Source organism: Cricetulus griseus, chromosome 3 (assembly GCF_003668045.3).
Source record: "Cricetulus griseus strain 17A/GY chromosome 3, alternate assembly CriGri-PICRH-1.0, whole genome shotgun sequence".
Classification (NCBI taxonomy): Eukaryota; Metazoa; Chordata; class Mammalia; order Rodentia; family Cricetidae; genus Cricetulus; species Cricetulus griseus.
The window spans coordinates 269,378,770-269,405,606 of record NC_048596.1 but is presented as its reverse complement, the minus strand read 5'-3'; the positions used below and the strand labels follow the sequence as shown (position 1 = coordinate 269,405,606).

General features: G+C 38.0%; 2 protein-coding genes across 3 annotated transcripts in view; one reads left to right on the top strand and one right to left on the bottom strand.

Annotated features, from left to right (window-relative positions):
* Cenpp (centromere protein P) overlaps nucleotides 1–26,837 on the top strand; it is a 199,421-nt gene that overhangs the window by 57,876 nt on the left and 114,708 nt on the right. The gene's annotated exons all lie outside the window — the stretch shown is intronic.
* Omd (osteomodulin) lies at nucleotides 1,396–3,935 on the bottom strand. Its single transcript, XM_027409939.2, has 2 exons — nucleotides 2,993–3,935; nucleotides 1,396–1,931 (listed from the first exon to the last, which is right to left on the bottom strand). The coding sequence occupies exons 1-2, from the start codon at nucleotides 3,933–3,935 to the stop codon at nucleotides 1,615–1,617; spliced, it is 1,260 nt and encodes a 419-aa protein (XP_027265740.1). The 3' UTR covers nucleotides 1,396–1,614.

Here is a 26,837-nt window from a genome sequence, read left to right as displayed (position 1 = left end):
AGTTTGAATACTTCCAAATTACAGTGTACGAATCTGTTAATTACCCATTGTCTGAATTTTTATCATTTGTTTTTGGATTATTTGTGTTGGCATTCATTTGTTACTTTTTATCAGGAGTTCTGTGAATCATTAATGTATGGTAAATAAGGGAGCTAATCACAATACTTAGAATATTCATCATAAAACATACTTAAAATACTTCTAAGTGGACTAGAGAATACAACTGACTTTTAAGATATTAGATGTCATGTTGGAGCCTGTGTGTCCCATCAAATTTCAAAGGAACTATAGTCAACTTTAGCAGCATGTAAATAAATACTGGCTAGTATAAATATATGCTTATAGTGTATTTGATGCCATCAGAGAAGGTTAACAATGTGAAAAAATTCTATTTTGTCAGCATTAATATAACCTGTGAATAAAGCAATTTTAGCAAGTCTTTATGTAACTACTTGAGGCCTTTCTCCAGTTTACTTTAAAATATTAATCCAGTTGGAAATGGAACATGATATAGAGTATTTTGAATAGTTGCTGAAATCTCCTAAAACATAGACTGTACTGAGAGAATTTTTTAAAAATTATCCAGATCAGCAGATACAGAATTGATAATTCAGTTGCTCTTGTACTCTGAAAAAAGAACACTCAATCTCCTGAATTGTATGCCTTAGATCTTAGGATGGTGACTTTGAAAATCAAAAATATCATTTTGAGCACTGAACTTGGTACTCATATTTTAGTGGGATTAGAAATACAAGTGTGCTCCAAAAAAAGGAAAGAAAGAAAAAGAAAGAAATAATAAACCAGCCAGAGGTGGTACACCCCTTTAATCCTAGCATTCAGGAGGTAGAAGCAGACAGATCTTTGTGAGTTCTAGAACAGCCAGGGCTACACAGAGAAACCCTGTTTCAAAAAAAAAATCAAAGGGGGCGGGGGAGAATTACAAATGTGGAAACAACTCTGTAGAAAAAGTCAATAAAAGTGATCTCTTTTAATAGGTTAATATCTTTCCTCTTACTCAGGTATCCTTTTGGGTCTAGAGGGTAGCTTCTGTCTTCACTATTAATGTTACTTATTTTTTCATCCCTAGAAAAGAAATCCCATCATTGAAAGTGGCATACATAGAGGGATGATGATGATGATTGTTGTTGTTGTTGTTGTTGTTATTATTATTGTTATTATTATTATTGTTATTGGGGGCATGCACACATGTGGTCACAGGAAATTTTGACAACTTGCAGGAGTTGGATGTCTCCTACTGAAGTCATCAGGCTTGGCAGCAAATGCTTTATCTGCTGAGCCACTTTGCTGGTTCTTACTTGCTTTTTACATGATAATATTTCTAAGTTTAAAGAATGAGTTTAAAGAACAAAGCCATTTGAGCTTTTTATTCCCACTTGCCATTCTAATATTTCATAAGATTTGCATCATTTTTAAGTAAGCTCTAAGCCTATGTGATAAAGCCATTGTCACCAACATCTTAAATGCAATTCTGATCTTACACTAATACATATTTCTAGATACATTATTTTGAGCAGTATATGTTTAGATTTGTAATTAGCATGACTTAATGAAGTCATAAACATATCTCTATGTAGTTTCTTGACATTCTTGCACTTAATAATAATGAGAATTAAAGTACTCTTCTGTTACTTCTTGACCCTCAAGAGTATCATCCTGACCATCATGGTTTTCCTCCTCCTCCTCCTCATCATCATCATCTTGATATCTCCTGAAAACTTGGGTCTTCAGTTGTATTGTTTCCCCATTAGTGCTCCTTTGTTCGCCATAATAAATACTGTGTATATGAGGGAAGCAGAAGAAGATGTATGAACTTATTGGTTCTTTCAGCTTATTTTGGTCCACACGGAGGTATGTTAAATGGCGATGGTGTAGTAGGTCAGTAGAAGGACACATCATTGTCACATTGATGTCTGAAAAATACAAATTAAAAATTCATCCTGCATATGATATCATAATTCCATGTTGGTTTTGTTACATAAGATATAATTTTATCATAATACTTGCAAGTAGAGTCAGGCTTAATAATTTTTATATTAATTAAAAATGAAGTGAAACTCTTAAGTTTCTTATCACCAAAATAAATATTAATTAATTGGTTTTATTTACTATATAAGCAATATATAATTGCTTCTTAGTAGAAGCAATCTTAGAAAGAAGCAAAGCAAAAAAAAAAAAATACACAACCCTACTATTCAGGGTCATATTCTTCAGATGCTCTCTAATACTGCTTGCTAATATTCAAGGTAGTAAAGTTGAGTAGAATAAAAAACTATAAAATTAATGGCATTCTCTTTCCCCAGGCCACTATCTGCCATCTCCTTAGCTGACTTCAAAGCAACCCTTTCAGCACTATGTAAAGCATAGATGATTAATAACTCTTTTCTTTGTTTTGTTTTGTGTTTTCCAGACAGGGTTTCACTGTGTAGCTCTGGCTATCCTGGAACTCTCCTTGTAGACTGGGCCGGCCTTGAACTTATAGCAATCTGCCTGCCTCTGCCTTCCAAGTGCTGGGATTAAAGGTATGCATTACCACTGTCTAGCTAATAACTCATTCTTTATAAATAGAATCAAAATATGATTCCTCAGGCATGTTGTGCGTGTACCTTTAATCTCAGCATGCGGGAGGCAAGGGCAGGTGAATAATCTGAGTTTGAGGACAAACTTAGTCTACATAGGAAGTTCCAGGGCGGCCAGAGACACATAGAGAAACCCTGTCTCAACATTACAAGACCTCCCCCAACAAAAAACAAGTCAAAAAAGAGTCTTTTGTTCTTTAAAAAGTGAAAAATTGCCGGGCGTTGGTGGCCCACACCTTTAAATCGCAGCACTCTGGAGGCAGAGGCAGGCAGATCTCTGTGAGTTCAAGGCCAGCCTGGTCTACAGAGCTAGTGCCAGGATAGGCTCCAAAGCTACACAGAGAAACTCTGTCTCAAAAAAAAAAAAAAAAAAAAGAGTGAAAAATTTTGCATACTTTCTATTTCATTATTTTGTAGATATAGATGTTCCAAATTCCTTGGAATGTAGAATGCTTGCTTCAATTTATTGTGTCCAACGTTTAGTTCTATAAGGTTGGAAAGATTAAATATATCATATGGAATGTCTCTCAGTTTGTTGTGTGACATTCTTAGAGCATGAAGTTTTGGAAGTTTGTCAAAATAATTGTCTGGTATAGATGAAATTGAATTATTTTCTAAAGATAGATACATAAGTGAAGAAGGCAATCCAGGGGGCATTGATTCTAATTGATTATTACATAGATTGAGCTGCATTAATTTTTCCATTTTGGAAAGGTTCTTTTCTTTTAACATTGAATCAGAAAGATGATTATAGCAGAGATCAAGCATAGTCAGGTTGGCCAGCCCATCCATGGCATTTGTTTGAAGTGTGGAGATTTCGTTATAGCCAAGAAGGAGTCTTTCCAGAGATTTAGGAAGAGGAAATGGAAATTCTTCTAAGTTGTTGTGCTCTAGATGAAGTTGTTGTAGATTTGAAAGTTTAGCAAACACACCATGGTCAATCTTTTGAGATTTAATTTTGTTGTGACTGAGGTTTATTTCTTTAAGATGAGTTGCATTGATGAATGAATTTGCAGTGACAGCCTCAATATCATTGAACTGAAGGTAGAGCTGCTGAATGTGCGTTGGAATATGTGGGATAGTCTTGAGTTTACGGCTGTCACAGTACATTGATGTTGGAAAGTTAGTTGGACAGAAGCATTCCTTAGCACAGCCTAACATATTCTGATAAAAGGGCACTCCATATTCAATATTTTGATGAAATTGGAATTCTGGCTCATAATCCTCATTTGGCTCTTCTTGGTCATATTCTTCATCCCATTGGTAAGCTTCATATTGGCAATATATTCTAACTCCAAAACAGAAGAAAAGGACATATGTTGGACTTAAAAAGCCCATGTTCTTTTTTTTTTTTTGTCCTATTGCAAAGGGAAAAGTGGTTAATACTCAGAATAATTCTCATATAAATTGACACATATAAGATTTATTATACTGGTGCCTATATATAACAGAATATTTAGGAAGTATGAGCAAAGCTCAAATTAAAATTTAATGTTTAAGTACCTCGGAAGTAAATTTTAGAATCACATGTTGCATTGAACAGGAGTTAGAAATGTGCTGTTCTGGACTTTTTACAATTAGTCACTGTCTTTTATTTGTTTGCTTTTGCTTTTTATAGGTAAGATTACTTTTGTAGCCCTTACTGGCTAGAATTTACTATGAAAAGTAAACCGGCCCTGAATTACAGGCAGTCCCTTTGCCTCTGCCTCCCACGTGTTGAGATTACATGTCTAAAGCATGACACTCTATACAATCATTATCTTCTAAAAGAATCTCAGTTGTCTTGTTTTCTAGACTGTAGATTTTTAATGGCAGTGTGACATCACCCAACCACATTCCTGTCACTGTAAATGCTGGGCAGTCTTGCCCACTGTTCTGCCTATTAGTGATGGTTGCTACCTCTGTGAACAGTTAAAGAACTTGACCTACTAACAATTTTTATTAAACCAAAATCTTGTTCTCTACTACTTCTGTTACTGAAATCTTTTCCTTGTCCTTTAAAAGAACATTCTTTTTTATGTGGTAACTTACTTAGAAAGTTTTGATTTCCATAGATTAATGTTTTCATGTTTTTTTCCTGACTCCCATTTTTTCACTAAATATCTCCCTCCCTCCTTCCCTCCCTCCATCTCCCTCCCTTCTTCTCTTCCTCTGTCCCTCTTTCCCTCTTCCTTCCTCCTTCCCTTCCTTCCTTCCTTCCTTCCTTCCTTTCTTCCTTCCTCCATCCTGAGACAGGGTCTTATAGAGCCCAGGTTGGCCTCAAGCTTGCTATTTTAGTGAGGCTGGCCTTGAACTTATGATTCCCTTGTCTCTCCTTCTCTGGTCCTGAGATTACAAGGAGCATTACCATATCTGGCTTTCAATAATACTTTTGAGTTAAGATCTGGATTGTGCAGATATTAAAATGACACTATAGAGCATTTTAAAGGTGTTATATTGAATTGGATTGTAAAGGGACGACTTCACAGATAAGGAACAGTTATTTCTGATGAAACTTGAAGAATGATGGAGTATGTTCTAAACAAGGAGTCTGTATTTCATTTCTGTCATTTAACAGTTCCGCCTCTTGCTTTATTAATAAAATAAGAATTGTAATTGCTGGTTATGTGCACATGCCTATAATCTCACCTGCTCAGGGGCCAGGTCATTTGAGTTGGAGACCAATTTAGTAATACAGTAAGACACCTTCTCAAAAAGAATAAAGTGAAATTTGTAATTATAGTTAAATTATACATTGCTTCATGTGCTTGTGTGTGTGTACATGTAAAATCAAGAAGACAAGGCCAGGTGTCATTCATCTAGTGTCATCTACCTTTTAATTTTCTTAAGACAAGAGTCTCTTATTATGTAGGCTGGTTGGCTGGCCAGTGAGTGACAGGGACTTCCCATCTCTGCTTCCCAGGTACTAAGAGTATAAGTGTGGTCACCACACTTGGTTTTGTTTTGTTTTTAACATGGTGTTCTAGGGAACCAACTCAAAGCCCAGGTCTTCCTGCTTGCAATGTACGTAATGATTTTGCTGACAGGGCTATCTCCCCAGCCCCATGTCTTTCCTGCTTATGTTGTGTGTTGTCTTAGTCTTTTTTTTTTTTTTTTTTTTTAGTTCTAGTTAGGGAACAAGCTTATTTCAAGTCCCTTCTCCCTCTCCCTCCCCTCACCCCCAAACTTCCTCCCCCACCCCCAGCCCACCCCCACCCCATCCACCCACCACTCCCCAGGCAGGGTAGGGCCCTCAACGGGGGCTCTGCAAAGTCCACCAAGTCTTCCTATGCTGATCCTGGGCCCTTCCTTGTCTCAGTCTTAACTGCTTATGTTACCTAGAAGATAAACTCTCACTTTTTTTTTTTTTTTTTTTTTTTTTTTTTTTTTTTTTTTTTTTTTTTTTGAGACAGGATTTCACTGTGTCACTAGAATGGTCTCCAACTCCTACAGTTCAAGTAGTCTTTACTGCCTCAGTCTCCTGAGTTAGGATCACATGAGATCAAGTAAAAGTTCTTGGCAAATTGAAGATTGCTGACCAGTTGAAATGAGCATTATTTAGGAAAAATGTTAAAGGAAAAAAAAAATGTATCTTTTCTCCCTGAGACCTTTTCTCTCCAGCCTTTTCTCATCAGGGGTTTTATAAATGAATGAGTGAACAAATGCCCTAACATCACTGTGTGACAATGAAATCATTTACATTTATTCCTCTAGAATGATACCTCCTGTTTTACAGTATTGATATAACTGAGAAAATAGTTACATCAATCATTTTTCTGACAGAGCTCCACCTGCTCCTTTCCCCCCATGATTTGTCTCAGCTCTTCCTATGAACTCATGTCCCGAGCCTGCTAAATTACCAGTGGTCATAGTCTCAATTTTGAACATCCTACACTTTGACCATATCTTCAAGTAGTACCTTCAACTACAAATAGTTCCTGGGTTTCATTGAGTCTAATGTATGTTGATGGTACTGAGTTTTACTGTCTCTACCCATGCTTCCTTACAGTCAAAGTTCCCTCTACGGGGATGCTATAGTCCATTGTTCTCATTACTCCTTTGCACAGTCCCTGAATTTTCTGCGTTCTTTACATTCTGGCAAATGGCAATTTCCTCCCTACTCTCTTTCTGACTCACATAGTTGAATATGAAGAAGGATAAACACAACCAGACTGACTGGGCTCATTCTTAGTTCTTGGCTACAGCCTCAAGTATGGCATGGCTGCATTTCCTTAGTCCACCCCCGTTCCCTCTTGCCAAGACTACTGGGTTTTGGGTTTTTTGTTTTGTTTCCTTCCTTTTCTTTAGGCTGTAAAACACCATTTCCCATCATTCTTTTTGGATAATGACCTTGTTTTTTAAACGGGGGTGTTGGATAAGTATTTGTACTTTCACATTATATTTATCCATATCCATAGAAAGTCCCAAAATTGAAATGCTTTGTGATGTCTTTATTAATATGTGATTTTTTAAACTCAAGCAAATCTAAATATATTGCATCAATTGTTCATTCTTTACCATGTCATTTATGAAGGACATAGTATATGAACTGTGCTTTGAAGAACTGTTAGAATTCTATAAGGACGAGGTAAGGAATTCTATTTCCAAGTAAAGAGATACTTAACAGCATAAAGGCTAGAAGTGTAAAGTACCTAGAAATGGTAACTGTTCAATGAGCCAGAATCTGAAAATCTAAATTTCTAAGGAATTTGCACTCTGGTAATGAATTCCTAATTTAATGAAATAGCGTGTTTGTGCTGTGATCTTCATACTGCAATGTTCTTAGCAGAGTCTTGAAGAGGTGAAGTGAATGAATTGTGATTTCATCCCAATGGGCATGTTCAGAGCAAGCCAGCTCTGCTTGAGGCTGGAACCTCCCTGAGAGTTTGCTTTGGAATAATCATATCCTTGCTCTTGTTATTCAGCTAGACACTGTATGTGTGTGCTTAGTACAGCCCTTTATAAATATTAGTACTTAGTTTAATTGGTTCAGTCAAGGTTACACTTTTTAAAAAGTTATTTCTAGCTATGAGACAATGTGCTTGTTAGGGAACACAGAAATAAAGAGAGAATGAAGATATGAACTCCTCTAAAAAGAACAAACAGTTTAGAAGAGGAGACCAACACTACAAAATTAACCATAACAAAATGGGGATAATTAGTGCTGCAGGATCAGGTCTTGACCCTCCTGGGAGAAACAGGGAGGTCTTTCATAGGCATCATTTGAACCAAATGTTGGCATTTTAGGAAAAATGGGTTTAGAAAATCTTACACATTTCACTCTCTTGTTGACATTTTACTTCATTTTTTAGGATTTTATTCGCTATATTATAGTATAGTATCTTTTTAAAGCATTTTTGCTACTACATTTCAATCCCAATACAGCCACTAGAGGTATAATCTAAGAGGCTATTTTCCCAAAATATGTGGTGAAAGCCAAGAGGCAGAGATGGTCTATAACACTAAATCAGGACAAAAAGGCTCTAAAGTTCTCTCACACTTGCTCATGAAGCATCCATTCCACCTCTATTTTATCCTTGTGTTAAGACCATTAGCAGTCATCAAGTAACCTTTTAGAATTAGTATTTAGCAGCATTTTAGAATTATAATCTGTTGCTCAGTGTTGTGAGAAATTGGAAGAAAAGGTTATTCTGACAATACTCTGGTCAGATACTTTGTGGCAATTAGTTTAGGAGCAAAACCCCACAAAAAACAAGGGCCTCTGAACATAAAAAGATTCTTCCTGTTGTCTCCTGGTCTTTGTAAACACTTCAGAAAGGTTTCCCTGTACAGCAACTTTTAGTCTGAAATCCTGTCATTTACTAGTCTTCCTTTTGTCCCCTGTGATACTTTTCCCCAAGAGTGATTTTACTTCATTTTACCCAATGAGTCTCCTCTTAGCCATTTGCTAAACATATTTTGTTACTTTTGTTTCCATATCCTACAAATGCCTTATTCCCTATAACTCAGAGAACATCACAGTAACTCACTGTCAATCATCTCATTTCCCAATCTCTGATTTTTTAACAAAGCCTAAGTGCAGTGCACTGGCTCTAAGTAGTCAAAGATTTGTGGAATGATCTATTTAATATGTTTTATTAAGATTATATCTTGTTAGTAATGCTTCTCTTCGTTAATGTTGATTTCTCAAGGCATTTCACCATGGTGGTTTCTTTAGATGAAAAACAGAGAACTTGGCTATTAACTTTTGTATTTATTTCTCTATATGATATTTCTCACTTATATTACATTGTCTTTTGGAAAAATGGCAGGTGAAGAAGGAAAGTTAAAGCAGAGCCCCAATGTAAATTTTAAGAAAATTATCCATTAGTGTGAATTTTGGATGTAAGACAATAAAAGCATCTTTATCATAACATTTGTTTGAAGAAAAGCACTCTTGTTTTTTAACCAATGTAGGTTTTAATCCAAATTAATAAAATTGAAGTATAATTTACTTAGTTCTGGAAACTTAAAGATAAAGGCATCATAGCATTTTACTATTTTAATGATGTAATTGTTTTATTGGTATGCCATAGAAACCAGTAAATAAAAATTATTTGTATATGTGTTTTTGTGTAAGACAACTTTAATTTTAATTATGTAAAATGTTTTGCTATTAAAAAGTATGTCTTAGATATTTTAACCATTACACACTTAAATCTTAATTAACTTAAATTTAAGTATCCATTAATAATAGGATAAAATGTTCATAACTTTTCTTTGAGAATGATACAAACATTCTAGATCAGTATTTGCCCAGTAGAGAAATTTTGAACAAATGCACACCTTCCCTACAACTGTACTCACCATCACCACTCAGAATTATGGCTCAAATGCATTAGCAGGTTTTTTGGTCATTTAAAATTAAGAACAGAAAACCAGACCCAAGAAACTAAAGAGATGTTGGTTCCTTTAGCACAAGAATCTTCCCCTTTGGCCAGAATTAATTAAAAAATAATCTAATCAAATATTATTTGTTGAATAATTTTAAATGAGAAATTTAAACTCATCTACTGATCTTTTTGCCTAATCAAAAATTTAATGTAATTTTTTTTACCAGATTTGCTTCCCCAGATTGTGCTTATATGATAGCTGCAGTCTATTTTACTATTAGACAAATACAATATACTTTTATAACAGTAGGAATACATTCTTTAAGAGTTGAAAATTATTTTATCGTCATACCTGTTGAAATTGCTTTAGTTTCAGGGATTGATGAATTGGCAAATCCTTTAACTGAATCAGAAATGCCTAAATTCTCTAACGGAGTTTCTTTAAAAGTCCACAGTAACTCTGAGTCCAGCCAGGGCTATCCTTTGAATTACTGTAGCAATTTAAGCAAATACAATCTGCTTGGAAAACACTTGTGTTGAATTAAAATTTTGTAGTTCTTTTCATTATACAAGACTTTGTGGATTCTAATTAAGATGTTTGTGCTCTTGGTCAGATTTATGTGGCTAGCTTCTTTCTTTGCTCCTTAATTTTGGTTTGAGGTGTGGCAAGAATTTCCTCTAATATGAAAGGCAAACAAGACTAAATGAAACATCATGTACTGATTACTGTTTTTATTTTCATTTTTATGCCAAAGAATTCTTCAGATTAAAGTCCACTCTGACCTGGAGCCCAGTGTCTCAGCAATTTAAGGTGGAATTCAGGATTGTATCCGGTCCCTGGGTTGATACAGGCTTATATTCACATTAGTGCTTCCCTTTTTTTGAAGCTAGGAATCAGAATTGGAAACACAGCATTTCACAACTAGTTTACTTTGAAAATGCAGTAGATTGCATTGATTTCACAGATTAAAGGCACAACTTTTCCATTTAAATGGACTACTAGTAATTTTTAAAAGAGAAATGAATTCCCTTGGCTGTGGTAGTTAATATGTTGCACTGTGAAACCATATCTTTAATTTGCCTTTTTCCCCAGTGCACAAAGTAATTTTTATAATGCATTTGTCTTTCGGTGGGATAGAATGAAAAGCCTTTACTGCCTAATCACTTCTATTTTGTTTGTGGATTTAGAGAGTTTCCTGTTGCTGAGGGACCCTCCTTAATAGTTCTAGCTAGCGAGCTTGCTTACTGCAGGAGAAATTTTTTGTGCTAATGTTTTCATAGTTAAACAGAGTTAGCTGTGTCTCCTGGCATTAGATGTTGAGTTTTTTGGAAGGAGATTCTTTCAAGCTTAAGAAGTTCATTTTTTGTCTCTTCAAAATACTGTGTTCTACTAGACTTTATAAGGAACTTACAGGATTTATTTTTATGTCTCAGATTTGAGAAAAGTATACAGTGTTTCAAGGATGCTTTGGCAATATTGTAAACATCTAGTCTATTATTTGAGACTCTGGTATGTGAAACGTGGCAGACCACACTTGGGCCAAGATTCCTATTTGTTACCAGTTTTTCCCATATGTTTTCTATTACTGTCTTTTTTTTCTTAAACCTTGGCCTTTCACACTCAAGAAAAGAGCAAATTTGCATGTCTTTTTTTCTCAAGCATTGTTTGAGTCCCCTTCATGGTTCTTTTAACCAATTAATTAAAAACCAACCATTTAATTTTTAGATGTAACTCTTTATTAGTTGTGTGATTTTTGTCTTAAAATAGTGATTATGAGCCGGGCAGTGGTGGCACATGCCTTTAATCGCAGCACTTGGGAGGCAGAGGGAGGCGGATCTCTGTGAGTTTCAGACCAGCCTGGTCTAACAAGAGCTAGTTCCAGGACAGGCTCCAAAGCTACACAGAGATACAGGTTACTCTTGTAACCTGCCCCCCCCCAAAAAAAAGTAATATATGTTGTTCCTTTTTCCATATTAGGTAGAAGAATATTTGTCACTAGATAGCTAGAACATATTAAAACAAAACAAAAAGTCTAGAAGCTGGGCCTGGTAACACACGCCTTTAATCCCAACACTTAGGAGGCAGAAGCAGGCAGATTTCTGTGAGTTTGGGACCAGCCTCGTCTACAAAGCAAGTTCCAGGACAGCTAGGGCTATTATATATAGAAACCCCATCTTGGTAAACCAAAGAAGGGGGAGAAGCAGGGAGGGAGAGAGCAAAGGAGAGGAAGGGAAGGGGGGGTAATGGTTAGGACAGGTGATAGTTTATGATCACTGATTTGGTTAGGTGGCTTAATTGTAGCAATTGTGGAGAGAAGTCAGATGAATTGTTTAAAAAATCTAAATTATATGATAAGCTTATGATTTTATTGAAACAGGCACAGCATCTCAAAGCTGAACAACATGCTAGTGCTGGCCAGGAAAAGCCTTCCTGATTCAGCCTAATTAATATAATAGGCAAAGGAAGTTTTCATTTATTTGTTAAGTGCTCAGCTCTTTAAAAAAAAAAAAATGAGCACCCGCTTTGTGTAAAGTAATTTAAAACTAAGGACTCAGTAGTAAAAATCTTATTGTCATAAAGGTGGAAAATAGAAAATAAAAGTTTATTGAGTGGTACAGAGTACAGCAGAGAATAAACCAAGGTAAAGGATAAAAACAAGTAAGGTAAGGCAAACTGGCAGTTATGTTACTGTTATATGTGAGCTGGGCAGAACAGTGAAATTACCCTGGTGAGTGGTGGGAGCCGATTACTGCACTGTTGAAATGAGACAGTAGAGGTAAGCAAGGACAACTGGTAAGAGTGATTGATATAGTGATTATGTGATACAAATGACTACACAGTGATTTTTTTGTATATACATAGATTAGAATACATGTGTACATGGCCTTGCTTTGAAGCTGCCAGAGCATATAATCAAAGATATTCTTATAGCAATGAACTGGTAGCCAGATCTTAGTTTCTAACAGCATTCTCCATGGAAAGGTATCAGGGCTGTTCATTGGGGAATTACTGATCTAGAAGAATTAGGAGGAGGAAAGGTAAGATAGACCTGGAACACTGAGAAGCACCACAAAGAAAAGAAGCTCTTTACAGAGAGAGGGATCTGGGAAGATCTGTGCCTGCATCTCGGTTTTGCTATGAACCTGAAACTGCTTTACCCCCCCCCCCAACAAAAAAGTAATGGAAAGATACAAATACAATTTTAGGTAACATATATTTAGTTCTGAATATTGTATGGGAGTAAGCCAAGTCAGTGTCAGAAAAGAGGAACTAATATGGCACAAGCTAAGCATACAGATGAAGAACACAGGAGGTGTCTTTGGAGGGATAGCCAGCACTGGCATCTTAATAGATGTGTACTTGGAAGGACACCTTGCAATGCTCTAAATGGAATCATACTGTTTTGTTTGTTCTAAAAACAAAATTCTTGCCATGTTGTCTAGACTAGCTTCAAACCCTAGGGTGCAAGCAGTCCTCCTGCCACGGTTTCTCTAGAAGCTGGAACTACACATTGTTATTCTTTTGCTTAAATTAGAAATTCAAGAGATGGACATAGACTATAGCGAGCACATTAACCAGTTTATTATAGGGCCGGAGAGCGAGATGGGTTGAGAGAGAAATGGAAGAACAGAGCAGAGCAGAGAGAGTAAAAGGAAGTATGAGAGAGAGAGAGAGAGAGAGAGAGAGAGAGAGAGAGAGAGAGAGAGTAGAGTAGAGTAATGCTGCGGGTTTAAAAAGGGGGAGCTCGCGCATGTGCACTGAGTCCCTAAGCATCCAGGTAATGAGTGATGTAGCCTTAATGTGGCCAGGTGATACAGGGCCCTTTAAGCTGCCTAGGTATCTGCCTGAACCTTTCACACATATCACTCCACTGGCTTGGAGTCATGCTTGCAGAGCAAATACAATGCTTGATAAATGAGCTCTTTCAGATGGGCCCATTTGGGTAGCCCTGTAGTATTCCACTTACTAAGCACCACATTTTACTCAGCAGACGTAACTCACCACTTACTATGTATCCACCCCAGCAGGGCTCTGAAGAACAAACATGTTCATAAGCCTGCCTCTGCCTCCCGAGAGCTAGGATTAAAGGTGTGCTCCACTACCACCCGGCTCATATTGTGATCACTGTTTCTCCTCTGCATATCTTCTAAGATCCTCTCCATCTTCCAACCCTTCCAACTCCATGCCTTCTTTTTCTCACTCATAAGAGGATGAACAGGCAAATAAAATAGACAAAAGTAAAACAAAACTTCCAAAAATAATTTTAAAAAACAACATGAGAAACACAGACATGTACACATACAACCCATAAAAACACAAAAATCAGAAACCATAATATACACGCAAAAGACTAGAATGATAAGGAAAAAAAGCACTAACAGCAATATGAGACAAAAAATACCTTGAGTTCATTTTGTGTTGGCCATCCACTGCTGGACATTCAGCTTCTATTAAGTATGGTTTGTATACATAGTGAGACTCCCTTAAAGTAACTAATTTTTTCCTTTGCTAGCCGTTGTTCATGAAGATAGCCTCTTGGTTGAGGATAGGAGCTCATGTCTACTTCCCTATCTCAGTGCTGCGGCCCACTCTGCTCTTGGATCTGTGTAGGCACTATGCATGCTACCACAGTCTCTGTGAGTTCGTACATGTGTTGGTCCTGTTTCATTTGTAAGACACTTGTCTTAGTTAAGGTTTATATTGTTATGAAGAGACATCATGACCAGGGTAACTCATAAAGAAAACATTTAATTGGGGTGGCTCACTTAGAGTTTTAGAGATTCAGTCCATTATCATGACAGGGAACATGGCAACATGCAGGCAGGCAGACGTGCTAGAGCTGTAAGTCCTATATCTTGCAGGCAACAGGCAGTCTACTAGGACACTGGTTGGTATTCTGAGCATAAGAAACCTCAAAGCCCACCCCTACAGTGAGATATTTCCTCCAACAAGGCCATGCCCACTCCAACAAAGCCACACCTCCTAAGAGTACCGTTCCCTATGAGATTATGGGGGCCAATTACATTCATACTTCCACAACACTGTTCCTTGATATCATCCATCCTATCCAAGTGTGCTGGTCTTTATTAGTTCCCATTTACTATAAGAGGAAGCTTCTCTGAGAATGGCTGAGTGAGACTCTGATCTATGGGTATACAGACTGTGATTTGGAGTCATTTTATTGCTAACATCCTTTAGCAGAACAATAGTATCTGGTTTTCTCCTAGGTTGATGGCTTATCTAATCTTAGATTCTTGGCCACCACAGCAGTGTCAACATGGGTTCCATTTCATAGAGTAGGGCTTAAATCCAGTCAGACAGTGATTTGTTAATTCCACATTTTTTCCTTTTTTAAAATTTAAATTAGAAACAAACTTGTTTTACATATCAATCCCAGTTCCCTCTCTCTCTCTCCTCCTCTCCTGCTCCCCACCAACCCCCTATCCCCGGGAGGGTGAGGCCTTCCATGGAGGATCTTCAAAGTCTATCCTATCATTTGGAGCAGAGCCTAGACCCTCCCCAGTGTGTTTAGGCTGAGCGAGTATCCCTCTATGTGTAGAGGGCTCCCAAAGTCCATTTGTATACTAGGGACAAATACTGATCCACTACCAGAGGCCCCATAGATTGCCCAGGCTTCCTAACTGACACCCACATTCAAGGGGTCTGGGTTGGTCCTATGCTGGTTTCCCAGCTATCAGTCTGGGGTCAATTAGCTCCACCTTGTTCACGTCAGCTGTTTCTGTGGGTTTCTCCAGCCTGGTCTCCCTCTCTGCAACTGGATTCCAGGAGTTCAGCTCAGTGTTTAGCTGTGGGTGTCTGTTTCTGCTTCTGCTTCCATCAGCTACTGGGTGAAGGCTGTAGGATAACACATAAGGTAGTCATCAATCTCATTATCGGGGAAGGGCATTTAAGGTAGCCTCTCCACTATTGCTTAGATTCTTAGTTGGGGTCATACTTGTAGATCTCTGGACATTTCCCTATTGTCTGATTTCTCTTTAGACCCATAATGGCTCCCTCTATTATGGTATCTCTTTTCTTGCTCTCCTCTATTCTTCCCCTGACGCAACCTTCCTTTTCCCTCATATCCTCCTCTCCCCACCTCTTCTCCTCTTTCTCCTAACTGCCTCTCCCCTCCCCCCATGCTCCCAATTTGCTCAGGAGATTTATATATATATATATATATATATATATATATATATATATATACCAGATGATACAGAATTGTCTTTATTATCTGTTCACTTACAAGACACAATCATGGACAGGAATCATCCCATATATATAACACACATCTGATCCCATATGGGTCTGCCAGGCCCTCTACCACAAGGTAGTGATGATATTGATCAATTATTGTTAGTAAATGTGCTAAAGGCCTTGGAATTTCATTTTATTTTTTTCATTTTTTATTAGTTCAAGTTAGGAACAAGCTTGCTTCACATGTCAATCCCTTCTCCTTCTCCCTCCCTTCCCCTCTCCCCTCCTCCCCAACTCCCCACTTGCCCCCCATCCGATCCACCCTCCACTCCCCAGGCAGGGTAGGGCCCTCGATGGGGCTCCCCAAAGTCCATCCCATCATCCTGGGCCAGGCCTAGGCCCTTCCCCATGTGTCCAGGCCAAGAGTGCATCCCTCCACGTGGGATGGGCTCTCAAAGTCCTTTCTTACACCAGGGAAAAATACTAATCCACTACCAAGGGCCCCCTAGAGTTCAGAGGCTTCCTCATTGACATCCATGTTAAGGGGTCTAGATCAGTCCTGTGTTGGCCCTTCCAGACAGCAAATAGTTTGACTTCTTCATTTCCAATTTGTATCCCCTTGATCTCCTTTTCTTGTCTTAATGCTCTAGCTAGAACTTCAAGTACAATATTGAAGAGAAATGGAAAAAGTGGACAGCCTTGTCTTATTCCTGATTTTAGAGGAATCGCTTTGTCCCATATTTCCTGGATATTCTGTGTTAGGGATTTGCTGGACTTGAGATTTTCTTTGGTCCATGACTGTATATCCTCCAGTGAGTCTTCAACAACTGAGATTCTCTCTTCCCATCTCTTGAATTCTATTGGTTATACTCACGTCTTTAGTTCCTGATCATTTATCCAGCCTTTCTATTTCCAGCATCCCTTCATTCTGTGTTTTCTTTATTGTGTCTATTTCAGCTTTCATGTCTTGAGCTGTTTCCAGTGCTTCCTTCACTTGTTTGGTTGTTTTTTATTGGCTTTCTTTAGATTCTTTAAGAGATTTATTTATTTCTTGAATTTTTTTGGTTTGTCTTTTCCTCCATTTCATGTAATTTTTTGCTTGTTTTTTCTTCTATTTTTTTAAAGGATTTTCTCTTTAAAGGTCTCTATCATCTTCCTAAGATAATTTTTGAGATCCATCTCTTCTTCATCCTCTGTGTTGGAATTTTCAGATCTTGCTGGTGTGGAGTCCCTAGATTCTGGTGGTGTCATATTGGTCTTTCTGATGTTGAGTGTGTTCTTATTCCGTCTTCTTCCCATCTCTTCTTCCAGTGGGTGCAGGTGAGATCTCTCTATCTCCTCTTGTCACCCGTTGGTGTGTGGGGGCCAAGACTTCAATGTCTGCAGCTCTGGATAGTCTTGCCTCTCCTGGTAGTCTCCTCACTAGGTAGGGGTCGGGTCTCAGTAGGGGTCAGGCGGGCAGAGGGGGAAGTAAGAGTGAGGTGTTGCCAGACTAAGGGAGCTCCTCCCTGGCTGGGCGGGTCCACTCCAAGCAGGAGCAGGCCCAGAGAGATCCAGGGTGAATGGGACTTTGAGCAAGAGTTGGGCAGGAGCAGAGGGTACACTCACCTCTGTAGGGGTCAGGCCGGTGGAGAGGGAAGGCTCAGGAGATCTTGTCCTTTTCCCCTTCTCCAGGGGACCATGTATGTCTCTCTTAGGGCCCTCCTTGTTTCCTAGCTTCTCTGGTGGTATATATTGTAGGCTGGTAATCCTTTGCTCTATGTCTAAAATCCATATATGAGTGAGTACATACCATGTTTGTCTTTTTGTGACTGGGTTACCTCACTCAGGATGGTTTCTTCTAGTTCCATCCATTTGCCTGAAAATTTCAAGATTCCATTGTTACTGTTTTTGTTTTTGTTTTGTTTTGTTTTTTGGCTGAGTAGTACTCCATTTCCATAACAGTGTGTCATGCAGGCAGGTCACCATTATAGATTGAAGTGTTTGTAGGAGTTTTTACCATTCTTCTCTGGTAGCCTGCAGAATACCTTCCATGACCATTAACACTTGTCAGTAAGGGTGAAAACTCTAGTTGGCACTAGCTCAGTTTCTCCATGTTCAACGAGATATATAAATGTTGGTTGTCTTCAGAAGTATGGTTTTACTATCTGTTTAAGGAGAGCAACCAATAGCCTTGTCAATAGCCCAGGTTGTAGGGGTGGGAGTGGGGGTGTTCCATGGGCCACTTTGGCCAGCAACTGGATTAGATACAACTCATTCTTGGCACTGGAAGTTTCACTTGGTGGTGAGAGATGTCTAGTTGGGGCTTTGTCTCCTGTTACTTGGTGACTCCATTAGGTTTCTATATGACCCCTCAAATGGCCTTTAGTATTAGTTGTTCCCTTCCCAAATTCCCCCCTTACCTACCTCTTCTCTCTCCCTCTCCATTTAATCCTCTCATTCCATTCTTCCTTAACTTCTGTTTCTCTGTAACTATAATATTCTATTTCCCCTTCCTTGAGAGGTCCTTCCCTACCTCCCCCAACAGTTCCTTACTATATACCTAATCTCTAGTTTTTCAGATGGTAGCATCCTTTTAAGATAAATACATTCCATATTTAGCTTTTTGACTCTTGGTCACCTCACTTAGGATGATTTTTCCACCCTAGGTCTATCCATTTACCTGCAAATTTCATGATTTTGGTTTTGTTTGTTTGTTTTAACAACTAAGTAATATTCCATTGTGTAAATGTGCCACATTTTCTTTCTTCATTCATTTATTGGTGGATGTTTAGTCTGTTTCTAGTTTCTGGCTATTACGAATAGAATAGCAATGGACATGGTTGAGTAAGTGTCTGTGTAGTAGGGCTTAGAGTTCTTTGGGTATATGCCCAAGAGTGGTATGTCTAGATCTTGAGGTAAATCTAATCCCAGCTCCCTGAGGAATAGCCACACTGATTTCCTTAGTGGCTGTACAAGTTAGCGCTCCCATCAGCAGTGGATGAGTGTTCCCTTTCCCCACATCTTCACCAGCATGAGCTGTCATTTGTTTTATTGATCTTGACCATTTTGACTGATGTGAGATGAAATCTCAAAGTAGGTTTGATTTTCATTTCCATGATGACTAAGGATATTGAACATTTAAGTGTTTCTCAGCCGTTTGTGTTTCATCTTTTGGGAACTCTTTAGTTCTGTGCCCCATTTTTTTTTTTTAAGGTTCTTATTACTTTTTTTCCCAGCTTTTTTTATTTGAATTAGAAACAGGATTGTTTTACATGACAATCCCATTTCCCTTCCCCCACCCGTCCTCCCCTACCCGCCCCCTCCCCCTGTGCCCCAATTTTTTCCGTTGGGTCATTTGTTTTCTTAATGTCCAGTTTTTTGAGATTTTTTTTAAATGTATTTTAGGCTGGGCAATGGTGGTTCATTCCTTTAATCTTCGCACTTGGGAGGCAGAGGCAGGCAGATCTCTGTGAGTCTAGTTCCAGGACAGCCAGAGCTGTTACACAGAGAAACCCTGTTTCAAAAAACCAAACAAAAAAGAAATTTTAGATATTAACCCTCTGTTAGATATGTTGTTGATAAAGATCTTTTCCCATTCTGTCGCCTGTCCCTTTATCCAGATGATGATATCCTTTGCCATTCAAAAGAGTTTTCAGTTTCATGAGATTCCATTTATTAATTACTGTCTATGCTAACAGTATCTGTTCAGAAAGTCTTTTCCTGTACCATTGAGTTCAAGACTATGCCCCACTTTCTCTTGTGTCAGGTTCATCTGGCCTTATGTTGAGGTTCTTGATCCACTTGGAGTTGAGTTTTGTGCAGGAAGATAAATATGAGTATTTGCATTCTTCTACATGCAACAATCCAGCACCATTTGTTGAAGATACTTTTTTCCAGTGTGTATTTCTGTATTCTTTATTAAATATCAGGTGTGCATAGGTGTGTCGATTTTATCTAAGACTTCAATTTTGTGCCATTTATGTCTGTTTTTATGCCAATACCATGTTTTCATTACTATAGCTCTGTAGTACAATTTGAGATCAGGGATAGTGTGATAGTTGAATAAGAATGGCCCCCATAGGCTCATATATTCAAATGCTTAGTCATCACGGAGCTGCACTACTTGAGATATGCCTTGTTGGAATGGGCACGGCCTTGGCAGAAGAAGTGTCTCACTAGGGTTGGGTAGGCTTTGAGGTTTCAAAAGCTCAATGGCTCTCTTTCTGCTGGCTGTGGATTAGATATGGAACTCTTAGTTACTTCTCAGTAACTTCTGTAAAGCAAGGACATGGTCAGTAAGACAAAATGGCAACCTACAGAATGGGAAAAGACCTTCACTAACCCCACATTTGACAGAGGGCTGATCTCCAAGATGTATAAAGAACTCAAGGAACAAGACATCAAAATACCAGTTAAATTTAAAAATGGGGTAAAGATTTAAACAGAGAATTCTCAACAGAAGAAACTCAAATGGCTGAAATACACTTAGAATTGTTCAACATCCTTAGCCATAAGGGAAATGTGAATCAAAATGACTTTGAGATTCCATCTTACACCTGTTAGATCAAAAATACAGATGACGGCCTATGTTTAAGAGGATGTGGAATAAAGGGAACACTTTTCCATTGCTAAGTGGGACTGCAAACTTGTATATCATATACACTTTGGAAATGAGTATGATGGTTTCTCAGAAAAGTGGAAATCAATCCTACCTCAAGATCCAGCTATACCAATATTGGGCATGTACCCAAAGGAGGCACATTCACACCACAAGGACACTATGTTCCCACCAACATTATTCATAATAGCCAGAACCTGAAAATAACCTAGATGCCCCTGACCTGAAGAATGGATAAAGAAAATGTGGTATATTTACACAATGGAGTATTGTAACGATAAATCTTTCTGCCAGCCACCTAAGTTCTGCCCTCCATGTGGGAGCCCAAAATAACACACAGAGATTTAATATTAGGTACAATAATGCTGACCAATGACTAGGATTTCTTATCTGCTAGCTCAGTTTTAATTATCAACCATAAAAATTAATCTATATATTTATAAAGATTTATCGGATGCCAGCAGCAGGTGTCTTCTCTTGCCAGGATCACATGGCGGCTCCAGAGAAGAGAGGAGGAAGAGAGCAATGTCCTGCTTGTCCCTGCTTATATTTTGAGTCTACCTGCTAAGTCACTTCCTGCCTGGATCATAAGACTTCTCTTTACTACATTTCCCAGAATCCTCCTCGACTCCTAGTCCCACCTATCTTGCTCCTCTATTGGCCAACAGTGCTTTATTCAACAACCAATAAGATAAACATACACAGAAGGACCTCCCCCATCATAGTATTACTCAGCAGTTAAAAAAAAAAATGGCAAATGGATGGAGCTAGAAAAAAAATCATCCTGAGTGGGGTAACCCAGATCCAGAAAGACAAATATGGTATGTACTCACTCATAAGTGCATATTAGCTATATAGTAAAGGACAATCCAGAGCCCCAGAGAAACTAGGTAACAAGGAGGTCCCAAAGAGGTAAGTATGGATTCCCCTGAGAAGAGGAAATAGATGAGATCTCATGGATAAACTGGGGTGGGGTGGGGTGGGGTGGGGTGTGAGGGATGGGAAAATGAGAGATCAGGTTGGTGGCAGGATGAAGGGGTAGAGTAATGAAAGACGGGGGGGGGGGGTCATTGGGGTACTAGGGAGAAACCTGGTGCCAGGAAAACTTCCAGGAATCCACAAGGATGACCCCAGCTAAGACTCCTAGCAATAGTGGAGAGGATACTTGAACTAGCCTTCTCCTGTAATCAGATTGGTGACAACTCTAATTGTCATCAGAGAGCCTTCATCCAGTAAATGATGGAAGCAGATCCACAGCCAAGCACTAGGATGAGGTCTGGGAGCCCTGTTGAAGAGAGGGTGGAGGGAGTATATGAAGAAGGGGTGCCAAGGTTATGACAGGGAAACCCACAGAGACATCTGACCTGAGCTCATGGGAGCTCACAGACTCTGGACTGACAGCTAGGGAGCCTTCATGGGATAGACCTAGGCCTTCTGCATGTGGGTGACAGTTGTTGTGTAACTGGTCTGTTTGTGGGACTTCTAGCAGTGAGATCAGAACCTGTTCCTGGCACTTGAGCTGGCTTTTGAGAACCTATTCCCCATTCAGAGATGCCTCATCAAGCCTTGATGCAGGGAGAGGAGCTTGGTCTTGCCACAACTTGATAAACCATGCTTTATTGACTCCCACGTGAGGCCTGCCCCTTTCACAATGGAGGAAGAGTGGGGGGGGATGGGAGGAGAGGAGAGAGGGGAAACTGTTGTTGGTATGTAAAATAAATGAAAAATTTAATTAAAACAAACCAAAGCAACAAAAAATAGTTGCCTTGTTCATAGTATATCATCACAGCAATAGAATTAGTGACTAAGACCAGTGGTGATACCTCCAGCAGTTTTTTTTTATTATTCAGGATATTTTTTAGCTATTCTAAGATTTTTATGTTTCCATATGAAACTGAAAAGTGTGGTTTCAATTTCTTTGAAAAAATGTGTTGGAATTTTGATGGAGATTGCATGGAATCTGTGATTGCTTTTGGTGCTTTGGCCATTTTACTATATTCTCTCAAATCCATGATCATAAAGAGAGTCTGTCTATCTCCAGATTATCTTCAATCTCTTTAAGTGTTTTTTTCTTTTATTAAAAATATAATTTTTGCACATAATATATTCTGATTATAGTTTCCTCTTCCACAATTCCTTCAAGATCCTCCCCACCTCCCCTCCCATCCAAACCCACACCCTTTCTGTCTCATGTTAGAAAATAGGCATCTAAAAATAATAATAAAACAAAATAGGTAAAACAAGAACAAAGAGGAATAAGACAGAACAAACAGAAGAAAACATGACAAAAAAGCATGAGAAACACATGACTATGCAGAGATGCACATGTTCATACACACAGGAATCCCATAAAAACATAAAGCAGAAGTCTATAATATATATGACATGTAAGGTTAAAATAAATGCCCTGGCCAAGAAAATGAGACCAAATAGTCCAGGGACTCAAAGGAAAGCCAAATACTACTGTTCTGCAAAAGGAACATAGCCATAAAATGACTCCTAATTTCATTCTGCTATACTCATTGGTCAGTGTTTGCTCAGCCATCATCAGAGACATTTTCTCTAGAAGAAGATGGGTACAAATACAGAGACCCACAGCTAAACAATGTACAGAACATGGGAGACCTTGGAACACTCAGTCCTAAATGGAATGTCTCTGTTAAATCCCTCCCCTCAGGGTTCAAGGAAAGTATGGAAGAGGAGACAGAAAGATTTTAAGAGCCAGAGGCTGTGGAGGACACCAAGGAAATAAAGAGCCTAAATACAGCAGGACCAGTGCACATATGAACTCAGAGATTCTAGCAGCATGCACCAAAACTGCACAGGTCTATGGCAGATAGGTCCCAGTGGTGAGAGAAAGAGAGAAGTAGACACATGCTCCTATCCATAACCCAGAAACTAACCTCTGGCAAATGAAAAATTAGTTCTTTCCAGCAGAATCTCACTGGAGATACAATCACTCTCAAGGGCAGACCCATGCCCAGTAAATGACCAACATAAAATGAACTCATTGGCATCTTGGGAGGTTCTTTGTATCATGTCTTAACGTTTTTATTATACAAGTCTTTAACTTGTTTGGTTAGTCACACACACACACACACACACACACACACACATATAATTGAGGCTATTGTGAAGGTATTGTTTCCCTGATTTACTTGTCCATCCATATGTTATTAGTATAAAATAATGCTACTGAGTTTTGTGTGTTAATTTTGTATCCTATTACTTTGCTGAAAGTGTTTATTAGCTATAGAGGTTTCTTTGTGGAATTCTTAGGATGATGATGATGTGTGTGTGTGTGTGTGTGTGTGTGTGTGTGTGTGTGTGTGTGTGTGGTTGTATCATCTGCAAATAAAGATACTTTTACTTCTTCATTTCATGTTTACCCTGATCTCCTTACATTGTCTTATTGCTCTTAAGATTTATACTACTATACTAAATCAGTATAGAGAGATTTTAGCAAATTGCTTTCAGTTTGCTCTCTGTTTAGGTTGATAATAGCTATGGGCTTGTCATAAGTTGCCTTTATTTTGTTGAGTTATGTCCCACTCTCTCCAGGACTTATAACATGAAGAGGTGTTGGATTTTTTCAAAGACCTTTTCTGCATCTAATGAGATTATCCTGTGGTTTTTGTCTTTCAGTCTATTTATGTGGTCGATAGCATTTATTGATTTTGTTTATGTGGTAGATAATATTTATTGATTTGAACAATCCTTGATCCTCTGAGATGAAGCCTATTTGGTCATAGTGGATAATCTCTTTAATATATTCTTGGATTTGGTTTGCAAGTATTTTGTTGATAATTTTTGCATCTGTGTTCTTAAGGGAAATTGGTCTATAATTTTTTGTTGTTATTGTGTCTTTATGTGGTTTTGTGTCAGGGTAATAGTGGCTTCATAAAAAGGACTAGAAAATATTCCTCCAGTTTCTATTTTGCTCATTAATTTGAGGAGTATTGGCATGAGTTCTCCAAGTGTTTGGTAGAATTCTGCACTGAATCCAGTCTGGCCCCAGGAATTTTTTTTGGTTGGGAGACTTTTTTTTTAATTACTACTTCTATTTCACTAGAAGTGATGGGCCTGTTTGAATGTTTGTTTCATCTTGATTGAACTTTAGTAGTTCCTATATAACAAGAAATTCATCCATTTCTTTTAGATTTTCTAGTTTGGTGGAACACAGATTTTTAACATATATACTTAGAATTTTCTGAATTTTTTATGTCTACTGTAAAGCTTTCTTTTTCATCCCTAATTTTATTAATTTGGATCTCCCCTATCCTGTTTTGGCTAATTTGGCTAAGAGTTTGTCCATCTTGTTGAGCCAGATCCTCATTTCTAATTCTTTGTATTTCGTTTTTGTTGTTTCTCTTTCATTGATTTTATTCCTAAGTTTGATAATTTCATCTCATTTACTCTTTTGGCTGTTGTTTCTTTTTGTTTTCTAGAGCTTTCAAATGTCTCATTAAATTACTAATATGTATGTGAACTTACCTCCAAGAACTGCCTTCATTATATCCCATAAGTTTGGGTATGTTGTGTTTTCATTTTCAATCAATATTAGTCATTACATGATGAACATGTGTGAAAATTTCATAAGAAAACTTTTGTTATAATGAATGTGTATTAATGATGTTTTCAAAACACTATTCATACATTTAAAACAAAAGCCATAGGTCTGGAGAGCCACAGGTCTGTGATTCATTTCCCAGAACCTACATGGCAATGAACAGCTGTCTTTAACTACAGTTCCAGGGGATCTTTTGCCTCTCTGTGGCTCCTTGTGTACCAGCACACGTGTGCAGCATATACATGCTTGCAGACAAAGCGCCCATATGCATGAAATAAAATAAGTAAATAGATAAATATATAACATAAAAAGTAAAATAAATAAAAGGCACAGGATGGGGCAGGACATTCACAGTGCTTAGCAGGTTGATACCAGTATTTTATCACTCCTGTAAGTCACTTTCAAGGAAAGATTAACAGCACTGTTTTAAGTATGCCAAAAAATAGTAATTTGAAAAAAAATAAGCTATCCACCACTTTACCAATTTACATAAGGCCAGGCGTTTATAAGTAAGCATAAGCCTCCATATATGTATTTGGGAGTAGCTCCCCCCCAAAAGCAAAGAGCCAAAAGAGTAAAAACAATCAGCTACAAGGACCAGGACTAGAGAGATTGGAGCCGGGGGGCATGTCTAAGGACAGTTGCATGGCAAGTAACTAACTAGACAAGGACTGGAAGCCACACCTTGTTAGGTGGCAGAGGGGCTACAAGGAAGTTATGTTTTGGGTCCTTTTGTTGCTTCCTTTGTCGTGTCAAGCCAGACACTAACACAAGGGAGTCTGCGTCAAACACCCATGGTTTAAAGCTTTTCCTAGAGCTTATTTGTTTGAAAGTGACTCTTGGCATGTTTGCTTTGTCTTTTGTAAAAGCTAACCACCTCTCAATTTACAATTTAATTTTCTCGATTTGACATATTTGATCACTTAGAGTAGGAGGAACTTAAAAAGTAGTGTATCCATAGTCTGTGACCTATTACCATTTTCTCTAAGTCAGCACAAGTACAGATTTCCCTAAACTTTTTAAAAAGCCACAATGCTTTTGGAGCTATTATAGTAAGTGATGATCTCATTAATTTTCATGGTATACTGAGTTACTTATTTTTTTCTTAAGGGAAGCTCATACTCCCTTCACTTTAATATGTATGTGTGTGTGTGTGTGTGTGTGTATATATAATATATATATATATATATATTCATATTCCATTTGTCCCTGTTTCAGTGCATGCTGCATACCTGGAAACATAAATGACATTTAAAGGTGGAAACAAAAAAGAAACAATGTTTATTGTCTTTGGTCATTAGATAAGTGCAAATTAAAACCACAAGAAATTTGTACTACTTACCTGGTAAAAGGGCTACAATTAAAAGGACTAACTACCAATTATGGTTAAGGTTTTGGAAGGAAAGAATCCTTTGAACATTATTGGTAAGAATGTAAATTATTGCAATTTTAGAAAACTTTTGATACTAAATATCCTATAAGCTAGCTATTCATTCTGTTCTCAGGTACATATGATATGGAAATAATTACATTTGCCCCCAAAAGTCTTGTGTAAACATTATTGTAGCAGCTGCTTTATAATAATGATAAACGAAGCTGGGGATATATCTCTGTGTACTTTCATTGCCTTACATTCATATGTCTCTGGGTTCTAATCCCAGCATTACAACACTGGGAAAAACTCAAGTGCCCTTAACATTATAATAGATAAGTACACTAAAATATTAACAGTGGAATACTATTCAACCAAAAACTGAAATTGAGTATATGTTGCTGACAACAGTGCTATAATTCCAGCTGCTCTGGGACTGAGTTCAAGTTGAGTGGACTGTGTGCTGGTGTGTGTCTTGGGCTTTAGCATTTATGAAGCTCTGAGCACAGCCTGGTCTCTATCTCATGTCATATCCCATACCCATCTGCTAGCTGCACTACAATGTGGACATCAGAGTTTCTGTCCATTTACTTCTTACATGCCACTCTTGTTAGCATTTCTTTTTTAAATTATCTATTCTTATTTTATGTAAAGCATTGGCGTTTTGACTGCATGTATATCTGTGTG